Genomic DNA, 13,330 nt, shown 5'->3' with positions numbered 1-13,330 from the left:
AGTGCTCCTGTCCTCTCTGACGCTCAGATATGGCTTTTTCACTCTGCAGGCTGTGCTTCAGCGTATGTATCGGAATGTCCTGCGCAAGCGATTTTCATCATCTTTACCTGTTTTCTTCGTATTTGTATTGATAAAAATAAATCCGCTTCCACTCCATTCCGTTCTTGTTCGGAACGAACCGCCTAATCACCAGAAAAAACATCCTTGTCCTTTTTCTTCACACTTTTCTGCATAAACGTTTCGACGCTGCATTCCGGGAGAGCACCGAAGATTTGCTTTCGCCTTCTTTGTAATCATTATTTATATTTCTGACACAGCGTCCACCGTTGAATCGCACAAAATAGAAGCAGGGGCGTATTCAAGGACAACTCTCGGAGGGGGCGGGCCCCTCGACACAATAAGCGAAGATATTCAACATTATTCGCTGAAAAATGGCTTGTTTAAGGAAAAAAAGGGGGAGGGGTAGCCCCCTTCTTCCCCCCCCCCCCCCTTTCCTTATATCTGCTCCAGTGTGCGAGCTATACTCTTGCCTGCCGGATCGTTCAAATGTAAGGCGCCGCTGCTGACGCACGTTGCGACCTCAAAGCGTGCCGCCGTGCCAGCCGAGTCTGCCGCCTCGAGAAGATAGCGGCTCTCAGGCGACGAACCCGTCTCAAGGGCATACGGCAATCTCAGTTTCCGTCTCACAGACCTGTCACTTTTCTCAGTGTCACGCATGCGTTTGCGGCGCGGTTTAAACAGGCCTCAGTCGCTGCGCCGGGACACGCGTTCAGCACTGTCCACGCTTGCGCAGAGGCATCCAGAAACGACGCGCCGAGGCGTGATTATGACGCCGCGGCGAGTGACAGGCCTCTGCGACCGGAAACTGCAAGCGCAGAGTCTGAGCGTACGAACCAACTTAAAACATACTGAGTAGAATACGACTGCTTTTTTTTTTTTTTTTAAGAAGAGTGACAGCGTACTGGAATATCTGTGGGTCTACTGCAAATCATTACGAACTCGCAGATTTCATGAGCCTCAAGGATGGCACGAGGTTTAATTGACGCAACCAAATATGCACTTGCCTTTTTGGACGGTAGGTCTGTTGGTCTCTCAGGCACTTTTGGCACAGGACCGTCGCTCTTGGCACGCGCCGCTCCAGTGCCGCCACGTTTGTGGCACCTCCAGACATTTTCAGCCGAAGTCAGAGATGGGGGTCGGGCCTCGACAGCGCACTGTCCCTGTTTCACAAGTCCGTGCGTGGCACCGAAACCAGCGGAATGCTCCACCGTCGGCGACGGCGTGGTGAAGAAGAAACGTATCGGCTCGTCGGTGTCCTTTTCAAGGTGTTTGAGGGAAGCAGCCAGTTCCTTTACAGTGACCGCCGTCTCGTCACGTACGCGCGGCGAATTGTTAGCGCATGCAACCGCCGCGTCTTCTTTAAGTCCGTCAGCCGTGAAGTCGGGCTCCGCTCTAGCGCTGCTGCGAGCGAGGCACTGCGACGACAAGTTCGCTCTGGCCACAGACGAGCCGCTCCTTCGCCGGATGCTGGGCTGGCGAACGATGGCGTGGGGAACGCGACCAGACTGCCAGGTGAAGCGATCGACGAGAAGAGGGACGCACACAGTGGTCATGGAATTCAAGCACCTTCTCGGATAGCCACCGCGGAATGGTTCCACGGGTGACACGCTAGAAACCGTAGTCGTCACGTGGACAGTCCTCGTGACAGGCCCCGCAGACGCGCTCGTCGTCACCGAGGATTCGAGCCTGCTTTGAACGGAGACGGAGCTTTCGCTGTACAGGGCAGACTGCTGTACCTGAAGCTCGCTCAGGGAGTCCGCGTCGTCGGTGCAGCAGATGCAGGGAACCTCGTCGTTCGACAGACCCGCAGACTGGACCAGCCGCAGCGCGGAGAAGGGCGCTTCTGACCGCGGACAGCGGCAGCTCGGACTCCTGGTCACCGCCTTGGTCTTGGTGGCCGCCAGCGAGACGGGCGCCTGGCCCTCAGCGAGTGGAACGTCGTTGCCGCCAGTGTCTTCCGGGGTCGTGCACTTACTGTCCTCGGTTTCGTCATCAGAAGAGTCCGCGTCTTCCTCGGCGGTGCACATTCGGCGCGACGCTTCCTGCGCAGACGGGAGAAAAACACCATTGAGCGATTGACTACCGGGTCGGCTGGCGACTTCGATTTTATGCTGGTAGATATGAAGGTGCGTGACTTATTTCTGAGCATTCACAAAAAAGGTTTCGTGGTTTAAATAAATTCATTTTATTGCCTTACTAGCTCATTTGGCAGAATATTCGTCACGCACGTTGGAGTAATGCACGCATGACGTACGAAGAAGGTAATTTAGAAGAACTGGTTGTGGCCAAATAATTTAGTTACTCCGAAGAGCGCTGTTCACAAAACGAAGCTGATGGCGACGTCGTGCAGGCTTAGAAGAATCAGCAAACCAACCAAACCAAACGAGACGGCATCATTGCAAAAAAAAAAAAAAAGAAAACATAGGTGTTGATTGAGAAGCGAATTTACGGGGAGGAGGAGGATCTATAGGAACATATGGAGTACTCTGTCTGTTGCCTGTACACATTGACACTAGTAAGTAAAGTTTGGCGCCTGTCTCGTATTTATATGGAGTTTCTAGGCGTGTTAAACTTCGACCTTCCGCTGGCATGTGGTGCAGCTAGTAGCAGGTCGAAAGCATATACGCTCCCAAGCTGGCCGAGCAACTGCCGATCCAGCTAAAGCTTAAGTGCGACTGCAAGGAGGACAGGTAACGCGAGACAGAGAGTGGAGGCAAAGATGCGGGGGTGATTTGTACGATGCACAGCACAGAGACTTAGTGGCAACGAAGCGGCGTGTTGTGGGGGCTCATGCCGGCGCGCACAATGGACAACCTCCCTTAAAAATTAGGCCGCGCCACATAAAGGCCCGTGGTAGGCAGAACTACTCTGGGAACTGGCCACCACGACTGTTTACAGAGCCGCACCGCCGAGAAATAGGTACAAAACAGAGCGAAAATACAAAAGGCGCCGCTTTTCCAGAACAATGCTCCCGTGACAGCCCAGGTCGCTCGTGCGCGCGGATCGCCCGATAAGGAGCATTGTCCGCGTGGGCGAGTGCATTTTGTGTGTTTTGCGCTACTTTAACGACATGGGCGGCGTCAAGTGCCCACGGCGGCTTTTTGATAGCCGTGTTCGCGGGCTTGTCCCCGAACACTTGTGGTGTTCATTCAGCGGCTCTCTCGGAAGCGCCGCATCCTGCGGGAAATCAATGAAGCCGCCCAGGAGCGCGCCTGCGATATTGCGTAAGCGCGCTCGGCCGAGCGGAATATCGCGGCGAAATCTGCGCAGAAAAGAGGTGAAGAACGCGAACATTCGCGAGGGAGTGTATCGCCGCCGCTGACCCGGTTAGCACGAAGACTGCGACGGTGGCGCGCTGCAACGCAACACTGGCGTAATGTGGCAACTGCTGCCATCCTTCTTCCCACCCACCCATGCATGCACGCATCCTCAGTGAACACCCCAGGGTAGGGAAACAGTCGACGCTCAGTAGGTAAATTGCATAAAGCGAATTTCTGATGCGTTGCTGCGTAAACAGTGCCCTATTTTACTGCTCTAGCGTTTAAGCTCTAGTAATGCAGTTGTGGTTTTTACGCAACCAAATTCCCTTTTTGATCAATCGAGGTCACGAGACCCTGATGATGTCATCACGGTAACGTGACCCCAATTGACGAATCAGAGAGAATCGCCAAATTTGCAGTTCGGAATTATTGGTCTAGAGAGGTCACCTGACCTTGCGACGTCATCACAACCTGGCCACCACGGCGCGTGGCAACCTGCCCACTGGATTGTGAGCTACCTGCCCCCGTGGCACGTGGCAATGAAATTAATTAAACAAATTCACTGCACTTGCCATCTGCCCACCATGGCTCTGCGCACGGTCCTTATGGCAGCTCGGGAAGATCAACTTGGGTCTCACAGGCCTCACCGGTGGCTGTGTTTGAAACAGCCACCTTCCAGGGCAGTGGCGCATCGCGTAATTGCTGCAACCACTGTGCCAGCAGTGGTATGAAGACTCCACGCGATCTACGAATGTGATTTAGACGGTCGTGACGTCATCAACATCACGTGACCACCAGTAGACCAATCATAGGGCACCGCGAAGTTTGAAAATCTGAGAACTCAAAAAATTTGGAAATGGGCCCACCCCTAAAATAGATTAAGGTGGATTAGCGGGGATTAGTTTTTGAATAAGGAGGTCGGATTAGCATAATCACATGATAGAGGGAGAGAGACTCATTAATGAAATACAGAGAATTTAGCCGGCGTTAAAAAATCGCTAACATGCTACTCTGCGTAGGGAGGGGAATTTGGGAGATAAAGACAGAAGGAGAGCAGTGTGGAAGAGGTAAAAAAAAAACGAAGATAAAATGCTAATTAAATGGAAGGTACTTGAACGCTCAGGTGAAGACTCATACATGCTATAAAAGGGTAATGGAACCGCTTCAACCCGGATTTTTGGCACGAAAATTGCGAGAAGAACATTTACACTCATTGCAGACACCATAGCAGGCAGCCTAAATGCTATCACATTTTCGTGTCAAGAATGAGGTTAAGGAGGCCCCCAAGTTTTGCAATTTTTATATTCCAAGAAAGGCGTGAATCTAGCAGCCATCACGAAAGTAAAGCTAGTTCCGAACACACACACTTAACTGGCTGAAGCGCACACACGATGTTCGAATTTTAAGGGAGAAACTACTATATGAAAGGAGAGAATTTGCAATATATCCCCTAAATTATTCCGTTCGAAGAGTGCATTGAAAAGCTTCTTGAAACCAAGTCGGACACAAAGGCTTAAAGGGACACTGAGGAGAAATTGAAGTTGGCTTGTATCGACAGAATACCAGCTCCTGATTACAAAACGCCACTCATGCTGACAACAAAGCTCTTGTAACGTAGAAAAGAGCAAGAACCAAAATACAGGTATCGCCGCCACAGGCCAAACTCGCAAGTACAAGCGTGATGAGATCATAGAACAAAACAGTGTTGCTAGAGCGAATGGTTCTAGCAACACCAGGAACCGAGAAACCATGCATCACTGAGGCGCAGCCAATGCATGCGCAAATCTCCTTGACGTCGCCAGATGGCGCCACATGCCCGGCTGCTTTTTTTTTTTGTTTTTTGGTCTGGGTGCTCACTTCAGTGGTGCCCGCCCGTTACAAAGGGTACGGCCTCAAGTATCTATCTATCTATCTATCTACGCGCGCTCCTGAAGCATCGGGACAAATCAGCGCCTGTTTTCCGGCGGTAGGCGGGCTCCCGGTATTCCGCTAGCGGTAACAAGGTACACGGTCTGCTAAAGGTGTCTATTTGCGAGAACTTCGTTGACGACTTCGAGAACGAGATCCATCGAAACGCTGGCAAAACGCCAGTGCAAACGTAATCGAAGCGACTGTAGCGACGGCCGCAATAGCCGAGAGATGCCTTCAACGTGCGGCCGGCGGTAGCTTTCTTTTCGGCTGCTGCTAGGCCGCACTGCTGGCATCCAGAAATCACGGAGTCTGCGTTACGTCATGTGCACGTCATGTTTCACGTCTCTTAGTCCTCTGTCGTCATAGACGAATCCCAAGTTTGAATCAGAGCGGCGGGAAAAACTTTTTCAACTTCGAATCCAAATTTCTTAGAAATAAATGCATCTTTCGCTGCCGGCCAAGTGGCAACAAAGCCATGACATGCCGAACTATCGGATTTTACTATAAAAAAAATATTAATAGTGCTCTCCTCAGTGTCCCTTTAACGAAAGCCTGGAACTCGTTCACACGGAACGTCCCTTAGTGAGTATAGACGCGCCAGCTTCTCGTCAAAAGTGCGTGAACAAGTGTGCGGCAAGGGTAAGGAGTCGGCCGTTCTCGAACGACTAGCAAAAAAAAAAAACAGCACGAGTTCCAAAGATTCGTTCCGCGGTGCAAGGCGCATTTTCATCGTTGCTTTAATAAATACGTAGCCTTACTTATAGCGCTCAGCATGAGTCACATAATACTCCAACGCACATGACACCGCCTGGGCTGCCGCTAGACGCTCTTCGAGTCATTAAGGGTGCACGCATGCTTTGCCTGGAACATCGTTACGTGCCTGAAAAAGCTTTGGTCTCCAGATAGCCCCGCAAATGTTTCACAATCATACTTAAGTCACACTCCTGGTAAACGTCAAAACAAGTTGTTCAGGTCACTTTCGCAGACTCCTCGTACGCCCCTGGCATACTGATGACAACGATCTTGTCTGCAACCCCCTTCAGAACCCCATTGCGAGGGATGCGTCTGCACTGCCGTAAACAAGATATCGGCGTCAGCCCAAATTCTGCAGTCAACTGCGTAGTCCAGTAGGCAAAGGCGGTTATGTTACCGGTTTAGTTTCGTTACCACCGCTTTTAAAGCGGATTCACGTTTGAAAGATCGCATTGATTAGAATGCGTTGCTCCTGGGCGTTATCTTTTTCTGCCCGCCGTTTCCATACACATCTAAAGAGAAAACAATTTCTAATTGTAGAACGACCCCTTTGGTCCGCATTGAAAATTACATTATTACATTACATTAGAAATGCCTGTAACTTTAAAGCTTTAACAACAATCTCTGGGGGCACAGCGCGCCATGCATTATGAATGCAAGAGTAGACGAGCTGAAGTGACGCTTTTTTTTTTGCAGTCCTGTTGGCGCCAGTTCGTGGTCGACCATTGCTATCCACTCAGAGGAAGATGCGTCTGAATTGTGCTTAATTAACTGTCTGTTGATGGGCACATGGGGTGGCTGCAGCATGCTTGTCGAGCCGCCAGGGATGACTGCCAGCTGCGTGTGTGCTTCTGCAAAAGCATTCGCGCGGTCAGTGAGGTGGCCACGGAAGCTGTCCGAAATCAGCAGGGCCATCCGCCTAAGCGTACAAACTGTGCACAAATAGGAGTTAGAGCCCGAGGCGCAGCACTGCAGCAAAACAAAGAAAACATGATTTAAAATTAACAATAGTCAGGCAAATTCCATTAGGCCCTCTTGGCGCCTGCTAACGTATCCTGGCCCCTTGGCATAGCTAAGCGACACTTGCGCGCGCTTTTTGATTGCGAGTGAAACCTTACGCTAAGGAGAATGATAAGTGCAGGCTCTCCGATTACGAGATTAAAGGGCTGATGCCCTTGTAGAATTAATAGCTGCTCTTCTTCGGGTGAAAGTCCCCCCTTCGCGAGGCTAGCTTAGTGCTGTTGACACCATCATCTCAGACGTTCATTTGCAGCGCCGGCACTGGTCTGTTTGTTTAGAGGACAGAAAAAGCGACGATATTTCATACTTCCAACCCGGACAGTCAAGATAAGCCGCAAGTTTTTGACGGCGCTTACCGTACACGAACCTCTGCAATCTCGAAGTCGCCTTTTCCGGCAGCTGCTCTCGTGTGTCGTGACCGGCATCGAATAACTGAGCCTTATTTTGTAACAATGATTTCTTTTTTAATTAATCACCTCGTCGTAGCCTGTGACGTAAGACCTGGCAGCTAAGAAGCGTCTTTAATTGTCGTCTTTGGTATCGAAGGCGGAGCCGGCCAATAGCGACGAGGCAAAAAAAAAAACAGAAAAGGGTCGTTGTAAAATACGACCGGGGAACTGTTTTCGGCGAGTTTCTTTCGGAACGGCGAAGTGGTCACTAGTCTGACAACTATAAACGGGACTATGATATCCTTGCCGACGAGAGAGAGAGAGAATCAAATTTATTCCATATCTAGGCCTCCCGCCCGCTTGTGATTGAGTACTGTGGTTGAGAACGTCGCTCACTCGCTAGCTAGGCGGCCCGTTTGACAGGAGTCACTTTTCCTGGCGGATGTTAAGAATTCAGCACATTATATTATTCGACGTAACAGGCGAACAGAAACGCGATGACGCCGTCATATACTGGTCGTACTAACGAAAGGCTGTGTGAAGCCAAAAAAAAAAAAAAAAAGAGCGGCGATCATGCACTGCGAAGCGGGGTTTCTACGTCAGCAGTTGAGCCGCTACGGTGGCTCAGTGGTAATGGCTTCAGTTGGTGACCCGAAAGACGCGGGTTCGATCCCGGCCGCGGGGGTTTTTCGATGGAGGCGAAACGCTATAGTGGCACTTTAAAGAATATCAGGTGGTCGAAATTTTCCGGAGCCCTCCACTACGGCGTCCCAATAGCCTGAGTCGCTTAGGGACGTCCGTGAACAGAACCGAACTTTAATTTGTCTTTTCAAATTCGCTTTTGATGTTCGCCTTTTCATCTCACCTTTCCGATTTCGCGCACCGCTAGGGGTGCTGTTGCTGCCAGCTTACCCCCCTCGCTTTCCCTCTCTCATTCCTTCGCTAGCTGCGACGCGAGCGCTGGGAGTACCTCTCGCTCCCGTTAGGGGCGCTATGCAGCGCGTCTCCTCCTCCATTTTCCTCCTCTTCACACCTGAGATTCTCCGGTAACATCGCCAGAGATAGCGCAAGGAGCTCGGTCACATGCAGCGCCACTGGACATTAAGAAAAGGAAGAGACTGAAATGATGGCACAAGACAAAGCGCCCAGTCACCCCTGAGCATGGAATGTGCAGTTATTCCTTCTAGTGTGCCTACGCTTTTATGAAGAGCGTCATATCCTGCTGCGGAAGCTGAGAAGTTTGGTTTATGGGGGTTTAACGTCCCAAAGCGACTGAGGCTATGAGGGACGCCGTAGTGAAGGGCTCGGGAAATTTCGACCACCTGGGGTTCTTTAACGTGCACTGACATTGCATAGTAGACGGGCCTCTGGAATTTCAGCGAGGAGAGCAACTTGGGCATGTTGGTTATTCATTTGTGACGGAACAGCGCATAACATCGGGACAAGAGACAAGCGCAAAGAAGTCAGCGCTTGTCTCTTGTCCTGGTGTTTTGCGCTGTTCCGTCACAAACTATAGAATTTCGCCTCCACCGAGATTCGACCGCCGTGGCCCGGATCGAACCCGCGCCTTTCGGGTTAGCAGCCGAGCGCCATAACCACAGAGTCACTGCGGCGGCTCGCGGAAGCTGAGGAGGTGGGCTATGCCGCTGAATAGCTACTTCAGAAGTAGCTGTTCTGAAGTTATTACAGGACGCTGACTCTGCCTCTGCAACCACTGCCCAACATGTACCTCAAGCAATGAAGTGTCCCTCCAAGGCAAGCTGCCTGTAGCTTATTGCGGCATATTCTCCATCTGGGCAAGCACATCAGTCACATCAGGACACCGCATGGGGCGTCTTGATGTGACACGTCACACCCGTTTAGAGCCACTCGCATTGCGTGTCGACCCGAAGCTGCGCGAACCCTCCCTCCGCGGAAGCCAGCATGGGCACACTCCGGCTGATTGCTGTCACGGCCCGTCGTCCCCCGTGCGAAGCCCCCGCTTTCCTTTTGGGGCGCCGATTGAGTTCCTGGAAGGCAGACAGAGAGGCCGTAAAGTCAGGCCGGGACATTCTATGGAAGCTGAGAGAAAAGCCAAAACGCCAGACCCGCCGCGGCGCGCAGGTGGGCAGATTCGTGGCTCGTAAAGCCCGAGCTCGCGGTTCCGGGAACACCCGGAGAGAAGGCGCGCCGCGCTTGCCGCATGAATCGGTAAAACGCAGAACGGTGTTGGCGGGAGATGATCCGCCCCGATAGAAAGCGCCGGAGGTGTCAGGAACTCTTTCGCGGCCGGAGTGCGGCTTTTCAGAGCGACCAGGCCGCCAGGGCGTGGGGCCCTTTGTCAGATTGCACGTGGTCCCGTCGTATGGCTTCCCCGCGGACAACCCCAGTTCACGGCAAGGGGCGCGCGCTATTGCTCGCGCTTTTACAGCGAGGATTATGGGAGGCGGTACTGTCAGCACAGCTGTTTTTGGGTGTGAGCCGAAGTGTCGTAGCTATTATGCGTCAAGCTAGCAGTCCTATATTGCCAGACAGATGTAAAACGTCGGATGGAGAGGATTCGTTCCAACAAGCAAATCTATGGTGTGCAATAAGTGGGATATTCATCTCAGACTTAAAGGTGCACTGAAGAGGAATCTGGACTCGTCTTTTTGGCGCGGGAACTCGATCTACACGTTTCGAGCATTCTTAGAAGCTTCGAAATATTGCCCTGTGCGGCCGATTTCCCTAATTTAATTTAAATTTAATTTTTTTTTTGAATTCCCCGCATACGGTGAGAGGAGTCGACCAACGCATGGAGTGCCTTTCAGGCAGTCGCGTGGGGGCTTTGCTTTCGCTTTCATGTTTTTTTTTTTAGGTTTCCGTGAATACATAGATCTAGTCAGAGGCTACATAGCTGCAAATTAGGCCCACGGAAATAAAAATACGCCTGGACTCTTCGCTTTCGCCCATCACTAAGTATCACTCCGCCGATGGCAGAGCGGCAAGCCGCCACAGCACTGGTTGAAAGGTTGGTCGACTCCTCCCACGGTCTTCGGGGAATCAAACAAAAAAAAAAGCGCGGGAGCCGGGACGCTTAATCGGATTTAAATTAGGGAAATCGGCCGCAGAGGGCAATAGTTCGAAGTTTCTAAGAACGCTCGGAACGTGTAGACCGAGTTCCAGCGGTAAAAATACGAGTTCAGATTCCTCTTCAGTGGTTTTATGCCTCGCAGCGCATCTTTGATATGCTTTCGCTGCAGAAGCGGCGGTTGGAGAATTTTCAGGTGACGGCTGGTCACGCTGAGGCCCATTTTTTATGTCATTTCCCAGCGTTTCATGACGCAGTAGCTTTCCCACTGAAACCAGGCACTCAAAAATGCGGAGACATCAAGTGCCGCATTTTGACAAGAAAGCACATTAGGTTAGGTCGTACATCCAAGAAAAACGGCGGAACGTTTGACCGGTAATAGGGGTCTCACCAGCAGTTAGCAGAAAACACCCCAGTTAACTATTACCTGCATCTGATAACGCGCATCTTTGTTCTCATTACTTCTGCATGTATGTACCGTTTCTGTCTGTGCATGCCAGTAACGATGCATCTGTAACAGTGGGAGATTGTATTCGTCTCGAATGGGTGATTGTATTAAGCAGGCCTAGGCACTCGGTGCATTCCATTGAAACATTACGGAGTAGTGCAATCACTGAGTTATTAATTTGCTGCGGTGAAGCCACTACAGGGCAGACGTAACCTCGTCTCATAATGCCCACGGAAGGGCTACGTGAAATTCGTTTTACCATTCAAATCCAATAACTCCTTTTCCACCGCTACACAATATTGCTTCTTCGTTTATTTTGGAAACGAATAACAAATATTGAATAAAGCATAAATGTAATGCCTGATTTCCTACGTCCTCTAGAGCTTCTTTCGCACTCTTTTCACGGCAAAGTGGCCAGAGAAATACAAGGCCGCGCGTTGTTAATACCTCCAGCGGCTGATTCCATTCGATTCTCCTATTTCACCGCCGGCAATCTTGGACATTTGCCCACTATTGTCAATCGCCGTTGATTGGAGGCGACCTTTGCGTAATTCAGTTGCGCCACTTCTAATGACGAATTGTACGAATACCCTTAGACTTAGCAAGATTGCGAAACCCAAGGTTTATCTTGATCCCCCCCCCCTCCCCCTCTAGCTTGCTTTGTGCAGAGTCTGGAAAGCGTTCACTGGCTTGATTAGGCTCCAAAAATACATCCCCGTAGCTGTATTGCGGCGAAGCTCGCTTCAGTACGCTCTATAGGTTTCCGCGTCATTTTTTTCCCAACACTTTACGATTAGCGCGGTGTGAAAGTAAGAAATTGCAATTACAGTTGATGCTCAACGCGAAATTTTAACACAAAGTTGTACGCGGCCCCTGGCGATAAAACAAGAATTACTGGCTCTTACAGAATTCGTGAATGGGTGTTTCAATGAACTTGAGAATGCACTGTTTTGCAGAGCGGCCTACGTGATGATTAGCTTCACACCAACGGTTTGAAGAAAAAAAATAGCTAATACGGACCTAATCATGAATGCGACCGCCAGAAGCAAGTAAACGGAAGAGAGGTACTATCGGGGATATATACTCCACGCGGCGGGAGCCGGAGCAACGGAAAACTGCGGCATTTAGGCGAGCTAAAGCACGAAACGTTGAAACGAGCCAAGCGGCATGCCTGCTGATAATAAAGGTCACGCATTGGCTGTCTCGGTCCCAGGTGCCGCCTGTAGATGGCGTTGCAACGCAGTTTTCCGTCAGCTACGGCTCCCGCCGCGTGGAGTATACCACTTTTGTACCCGATACTACATTCAATACACCAGTCAGGGTAACAACGATAATGTATGCACACAAGTGGCAGCTTTCTTTCCTCCGTTGTGTTAGCACTCCGTCCATAGCCCTTCTGGATAAGGAATTTCGTTTCCTTTCGAGAGCTCAGCGATCATGGTTTCCTGCTAGTTTCATGCTTCGGATGTTTATCAATCATGTCTTGTCCTTCTTGTTGTTTTGATACTTTCAGTATATTTACCGATGGGTGGAAGCAATAAACCTTGAGTTTTTAGTCAGAGCTTGTGTCTCGTCTTTCCTTTCTGCGTCCTTCGTGAGGTTTGCGCTGTTTTCTTTGTAATGGACAACCAACTAGCTCGTGATGTGTTCTTGAGGTTCATTTCTTTCCTGGATTCATAAAGGAAGCTACTTCTGCTCATTAAATGGTGGTGTATGGAATTTGCAGCCAATAAAAAAAAAGAAAGACAATTTTGATTAGCGACAAATACATTCGTTTATTTTCATACCAATAGCTTTGCTACAACTTATATGAGAGAATAGAAGCGGGCATTTCGCATTTAAAAAAATGCTCCGCATATCAGTAACATTATGTACAAAATTTGCACAAGGTGCAGGAGAGCTCTTCTCTCGTCTGGCGTTGCTTCCGTCGCGAATGGGCGACATGTTTACAGTGCCACCACAGTCTTGACTCCGGGGGCTTGTATCGCGCATTCTCATGCTGCCTCATTCATCTACCTCTCGAGAAACCGATTTCCCACTATAAAGATAAACGAGGGGGCTCAACATGAGTGAAGACAGCCGTCAGATTCGTTGGCCCGAATATATGTCGATTATTCAAGTCATGAAAATAAACTTCGAAATATATTTTATGCGACGGATATTAGAGAAATACATCAAATATAAAATAAGTATATTTTGAGACGTGAAAATGCACCTGAAATATATTACAACCGCGCGCCTCTTTCTGGGTCGTAGTGAAGCACCCCGGCAACTCAAGCGACCGACAATTTGAAAAAGTAGCCTCAGAATGATGCCGCTCCTCATGAAAATGCTGCGATTCGTATCTAGCCGACACATCTCTAGTTGTCTATCATGACTTAGCACCGCTCGTGCAGTGACAATATCACGGTGTTCTCGAAGGCTTGCTAATATAGCCTCC

At 50.1% G+C, this 13,330-nt stretch overlaps 1 protein-coding gene across 4 annotated transcripts in view; it reads right to left on the bottom strand.

Annotated features, from left to right (window-relative positions):
- Positions 1-13,330, bottom strand: part of LOC149350375 (puratrophin-1-like) — a 525,363-nt gene that overhangs the window by 329,471 nt on the left and 182,562 nt on the right. For all 4 annotated transcript variants that reach the window (XM_089579386.1, XM_089579388.1, XM_089579387.1 and 1 more), the window contains one exon: positions 1,065-2,102. In XM_089579386.1, coding sequence (XP_089435512.1) covers positions 1,065-2,102 — 1,038 coding nt within the window. The remainder of the gene's footprint in view (positions 1-1,064; positions 2,103-13,330) is intronic.

Source organism: Amblyomma mixtum, chromosome 3 (genome assembly GCF_055824585.1).
Source record: "Amblyomma mixtum isolate Tamu chromosome 3, ASM5582458v1, whole genome shotgun sequence".
NCBI classification, from domain to species: Eukaryota; Metazoa; Arthropoda; class Arachnida; order Ixodida; family Ixodidae; genus Amblyomma; species Amblyomma mixtum.
This window is presented reverse-complemented; position numbering and strand designations above follow the sequence as displayed.